Genomic DNA, 6,000 nt, shown 5'->3' with positions numbered 1-6,000 from the left:
ATTATTTTTAAGAGGCACGGGGGGGTAATTGGTGGAAATAACACCTAGAGCCACACACCGTGACAGATTAATCATCAACAAGCATGTTATGTCATTGTACTCACCATTTTTGTCTGCTCTGCGAAAAATCTGGAGGGGGGGAAAAAGTGAGAGAATATGAGTTTCTTTGGTTGTAGGCAAGTTAACAAGTATCACTGATTCTCTCAGGGCAATAAGCAGGTCAAGATGATTAAAATGATGGCAATTAATCAAAAAACTCATTAGAAACGTGAACTATAAAATGATTTCATTATAATACAAGAATGCCAGAGTTTTATGATGATATATTTTCCCCCATGCAGAGTCATATAACTATGTTAATGCTCGCAGAGCAAGTAGCCCCCTGAACTAGACATTGTACTGTAGCTGGTACAGTATGTAACAATAAATCAAAGCTAAATTAATCTCAGGCCATGTGGAAAAACTTTGATTTGGGCCCGTATAATGCATTCAGCCATTCAACAGCCAACAGCCTTTAAATCAAATTTTCGCCCTGATGAAGACCATCCGAGGTCGAAACATGTTGGCAGTTGCCTTTTAATAAATAAAGGCTGTTCCTCCTTTTTACTACTGAGTGCCCGGATCGTCTGTTGTTTTTTTCACATGTTTGATCCGTGAGCCTCGCATTGGCCCTTTTTATATCTCCTGTGAGCACCTGGTTGTTCAGTTTTTTCATCTATTCTATATTGTTGTACTTTCAAGTCCGACCGGCATCTCAGCCGCTATTAGGCCTCTCAGGACTGACAGGCCAGCCAGTTTTGACCTACAGGTTATTAATAACAGCTGCGGTCGTTATCTCTATCATTTGCAAACATGTCAACAACAAGCTGCAGGTCTCTGCTTCTGCCCCATTGTCTGTCAGTGTCTGCCTGTGTGCAGCCCCACTCATTATGGACACGGAGGACAGGTCATTTATATCCTTTCCACAAGGTGGCCATTGCTGCATTTTTGTTTTGTTTCTTTTTGTTTCTTTTGTTTTCACCCCTGTGTATGTTTGCATGTGATAGCATGTTATTTCAACAGATGCCAGGTTCATTTGTTGACCTGGCATCCTATATTTTGTATAGATTATCATTATTATAATTTTGTATTTTGTATATATTATACTGTTTAGACTGATGCTAGGTTCTTGGTTTACCTATGATCCTAGATTATTGTCTCTATATCTCTATACATTTGATGTATGTGTTTACCTTGATTACTGTAAGGGTCCTTTCAGACGGCAAGCGGCCAACACGCCTATGTAATTCACTTTCAATGAGAGGCGGGTGATTATTTGGGACGCGCGGAGAAGTTGAGGGCGGTGAGGCGAGCGGGCGCGGTCCCGTGAAACTTTCGCGCGCTCGCTCGTTTGTGCACACGCGCACGGGCGGCAAGAGCTGGATTGTGGTGCTTTTGTTTTCCCCGCACCGCGCCGGAGGACAAAACAACAATGATTGCGGCGCGATCACCGCTGATCCGAGCGGCAACGCACGCGTGGACCGCTTACCGTCTGCCACGACCTTTAGTCACTCTCTATATAAATGCCTAAATTGTAAATTGTGTATGTGTGCCTGTCAGTGGGTCTGTCTGCAGATAATCTTGCATACAATAATCAGCGTCATATTTATTGTGCATGCTGACAGCAAGCCAAGGACATACATTCTCGACATTTATTATTCTATCTTTTATAGTCTAGCTACTTCTTCATTCATAATCGCAGTACAATCAGCCTTCCAGCCAATGGGATAAGTGTCCCACTTCCAACTAGCAATTACAATGCTCCTATCCCTCTGGCTTATGGAATATAGCGGGACAAGCCAATTGCAGACATTTAGAGGTGAATTCTGTTTCTTTTTTTGGAGCAGAAAATGTGTACAACAAACAAAGAGTGGGTGTAAAAGTTCTCAAGTCAGTAATTCAAACTTTTTCCAAATACAGGCTTATATTCAATATGGCAACGCTGTCATATTGTGCAGCGAATGGAAGCTGAAACCAAACCCATCAGGTCTGCAGTGCCAGTGACTAATTCTACAATAACTATTACTACAGTACTAGTCAAAGAGAGTAGGTGAAAGACCAAAGCACTTTCTTATCAAGATTGCCATTCCCAGAGTGGAGACAGGCATACAGGATAGACTAGACTCGAGCATATCACAGCCACCGCCAGTGTTGCAGCACATTTATATTTTTCAAAAGTAGGATATGAAAAATTATGCACAGTGTTTCGCTTCATTTTGCTGGCATGAATTAGAAATGTGCGAAAGGAGCCATTGCTATTTTTTGTCTCCTTTCTGATAAACAAGACACGACGCTACACTACATCATCATCATCAACAACAACAACAGTCTCCCCTCTCTGCGTATTCCCTCTGTATTCCTCCATGTAGGCTACTCTCTGGCTCAAATAAATAGGGCAGCCATCGTATTCAAAATTAATATATGCTAATTGCTCATGCTCAAGCTCAGGTGAATATTCTGACATGAGTCTGGAAATAAATGTGTTCCTCTGTGTAGGCTAAGCCCTAAACAACAAACTCCTATGCTCAATATACCCCCGCCCAGCAACACGACTCGACAACTCCCATGGGATGTCAGAACAACAGATACCCCCAGAGACCACTGGAATATTTTCAGACAGATACAGAAGAATATAAGCCTGTATTTGGCACACACAAAAGAACAACATTGCCCCCCCGGACGCAAAACATCCGGAGGCGAATGAAGGGACTAATTCCAGTATCTTTACGCCCACTCTTTGTTTGTAGTCCAAATTATCTAAAAAATAGGACCCAGGGGAGAAAAATAAAATAATGAAATTTAATTTAATTTAATTTAAGCCTGTTCAAGCCGACTTTAGATTAACGCCAAAATATAAACATGACAATGTACTGTCTGTACCCCATAATTTACAAGAGTCTATGTCTGCCCACATTCAACTCGACTCAAGTCTGAGCTGTCTTCAAGTCAGAGAGAATGATGGAGAGGCTGACTATAAATGCGTATGAGAAAGAAGGAAGATAGTAGAGATGATGTACAACTGGTAATCATGCCAAGTTACTCTTTCACAGTCTTTACGTCTCTGCACATTCAACTCGGTGTGAGCTGCCTTAAAAGTCAGAGAGAAAGATGGAGAGAGGTATTACGAGGCCATGCCTCCTAGCAGAGGTTTGTGCTCTACTGAGAGCACCTTTCTTGTTGATTATTCAGTCCACTCCAGACAGGAGACCAGAGGAGTAAAACCAACATGCAAACTGCTAATGGCATTCCAGTAAAATGCCCCGAGCAGCACTCTTTATACAACTAAATCACAAAATTATTCCCTTTTAGCAATTACAATAACTACCTGCTAGACATGGACTCGCTTCTCATTATTCCCTCTTTATCAATACTATCGCTCTCCCTATGGCACAGTGTACACTTTTTGCTCATCTGGACTGCTACCAAATAACATATTATCAAGAACAGGTAGAGCCAAAAGCCCCTCCCTGGCTCGTCTGCGTGTTTTGGCTCTCTGGTGTCAGGAGATAATAATGCATCATTTACAGCAAGCTCCGAAAAGGTCAGTCCTTCTGCTTCCCAGAGCGCTGCTGTTCTGATGTCACGTTGGCAGATGTTGTGACAGTGAGATACTCGGGAGGCTGAGCTGATACATGGCTCTGCACAGGGATTATTATCTGGGCAACTTGGGCAAGGCAATCAGTAAGATATGAAGCTTGCAAACAACATTCATCCTCTCCACTTTCTCTGCCAACAGTGTAATTTTATTTTCTTTAATGCACAGATCAATAATAAATTTCATATGGAAGTGTTCGTTTCCCTCCTCTTCAGACAGATATTGTGGAGGAGAACAGTATACATTTTGGGTTGTGTCATCATTACAGTGCATCGCTGCATTCTATTACCTTGGCTATTGGTAGTGGGAGGAGGGGTGAGAGAGAGAGTAAACATAAACAAAAGGAGAAATGATATGGACCACCCTCACCGCAAACACTAATTGTTCCCATGGCTTTCATTTTTTGAGGCACTAATGCTTAATCCTCTATTAGCGTGGGCTGCTGCAGCCTGTACATTCCTCTCCCTGTTTCCAAACTACTGTGGCTTGGATCACTATAATGCGAAAAGGGGTTTGTAAAGGCTTTCTCTTGTTATCCTATATCTACATGGAAGAAACTCAGGGATGTTTTTAGAGTACATCAACCTGGTTGTACAGTCTCATGCTGCAACAAGGGACTCATCCACAAACAAACGAAAATTAGACCATGTCTTCTTAAGCCTTATACTTGTTTGTGCATTATTTTGTGCGCTGAAAAGAGATGATCTACATTCTACAAGCTCACAACATGTCATAGTGCAATGTGTTGTGAGCTTGTAGAACAGCTATTTAGTGTGTGCAGTCGTGTTTATCTCTGGATCAATATATCATATGCCACTAGCAAAGCTTAAGTTTTTAGAAACAATCAAATTCAACCCGCAGTGGTGCATCATGGATCAGCAATTCTCAAAATTGGATCCATGGTACATGGCACAAATTATAGTTTTTTTACGATCTCAACAATACAAGCTTAACATATTTTGTGGGCTGCAGGGAGAAGGCTCATCTGACAAATCTTATTTCACTTTTGGGGGGGGGGGGCATTCTGGTCGAGCCAACAGGCAACAACTATAACGTATTCAGCCTCTCTCATTAAGTGCTGGCAGTTGGAGACACTACTGTGTCACAATATCCCAGTGCAGTGATTCTCAAACCTTTCCATTTCAAAGACCCACCAGTATAAAATACGTTAGGCCCCAATTGGATACGATTTTTATGGGGACCCCAATTTACACTGTCAAATCCTGTCAATTTAAGTCTGAGAGTGTACGAATGCTGTAAGGGTCCATTTGGTTGCAAATGTACTATCTGAGTTGCAGACCTGTAAAGGTTTGTTTTGGTTCCTAACTATCAGTCATTTAGCCGGGGACCCCATGGAACCCTCTAAAGGACCTCTGGGGGTCCCTGGACCCCATGGCGAGTCCTTCCTTGGAATCCACACACCTGTTCCTAACATATGGATTTGTTTTTCAAAGAGTGTGCAGATGTACTCCACATCTTAGTTTACACCAGTGACTGATGGTAGTGGCAGTACAGCTCAATACAAAACAAAATTTAGCAGTCTCTGCAGAGTAATTTTGGCCCGGCGAGGCGCCATTTTAATCTCCCCATAAGCCAATCTTAGAACCTAACCCAGTTTCTGGAAAGGACTCCAATAAATAACATGCACTATAATAAACAAGGAAAGGCTAGGAAGCCTTCCTATAGATTTTACTATATACGTCTTCCGAAGGCATAATATATCATAGGAAACTGGCAGACGTATTTTTCCTTCGCCAAAACAGAAGTCTTCACATTAATAAGACATTATACAAAAAGATCTGATGCTTATGAGCAGTAAGGCAATTTAAAGGGTAATTCAGAGAGCTGTGATTTTTCTTTGCAACGTTCTAATGTTTCATTTATGCTCCGTTGTATGTCTGATGGTGCGGCACACTGAAAATGCATTGTGAGCTTATAACACAGTATATATTGGGCTTATTTTGTCTCATTGCAAATCTTTGGTCTGAACTAGGCTTAAGAAACAAATGAGCATACAAAAGATCTATATCAAGACGTACAGACAAAGGGTATTGTAACTCATAGCTGGGTTCATTGTTGGGTTCAGAAATTTATTTTCTATCCAGGGTAGGAGATTTCAGTGGACAGGACACATTCTGGTGTTCAGAAAAACACTAAAATAGTGTGTCTTGTCTTGAAAATAATTGGACTTTTTTTTGCATCTGCCATCTGTCAACCATAAAACAGTGGTGTGTGTGTGTGTGTGTGTGTGTGTGTGTGTGTGTGTGTGTGTGTGTGTGTGTGTGTGTGTGTGTGTGTGTGTGTGTGTGTGTGTGTGTGTGTGTGTGTGTGTGTGTGTGTGTTTGTTTGTTTGTTTGTTTGTTTGT

At 41.6% G+C, this 6,000-nt stretch overlaps 1 protein-coding gene across 1 annotated transcript in view; it reads right to left on the bottom strand.

Annotated features, from left to right (window-relative positions):
* necab3 (N-terminal EF-hand calcium binding protein 3) overlaps positions 1-6,000 on the bottom strand; it is a gene marked incomplete at its 5' end in the record, with an annotated part of 50,016 nt that overhangs the window by 41,808 nt on the left and 2,208 nt on the right. The window contains one exon of the mRNA XM_080425250.1: positions 105-129. Within this exon, the coding sequence (XP_080281376.1) occupies positions 105-129 (25 nt within the window). The remainder of the gene's footprint in view (positions 1-104; positions 130-6,000) is intronic.

The sequence above is a fragment of the Gymnoscopelus braueri genome, assembly GCF_963280865.1.
Source record: "Gymnoscopelus braueri genome assembly, chromosome: 3".
Classification (NCBI taxonomy): Eukaryota; Metazoa; Chordata; class Actinopteri; order Myctophiformes; family Myctophidae; genus Gymnoscopelus; species Gymnoscopelus braueri.
The sequence above is the reverse complement of the archived record's forward strand: the minus strand, read 5'-3'. Positions and strand labels throughout refer to the sequence as shown.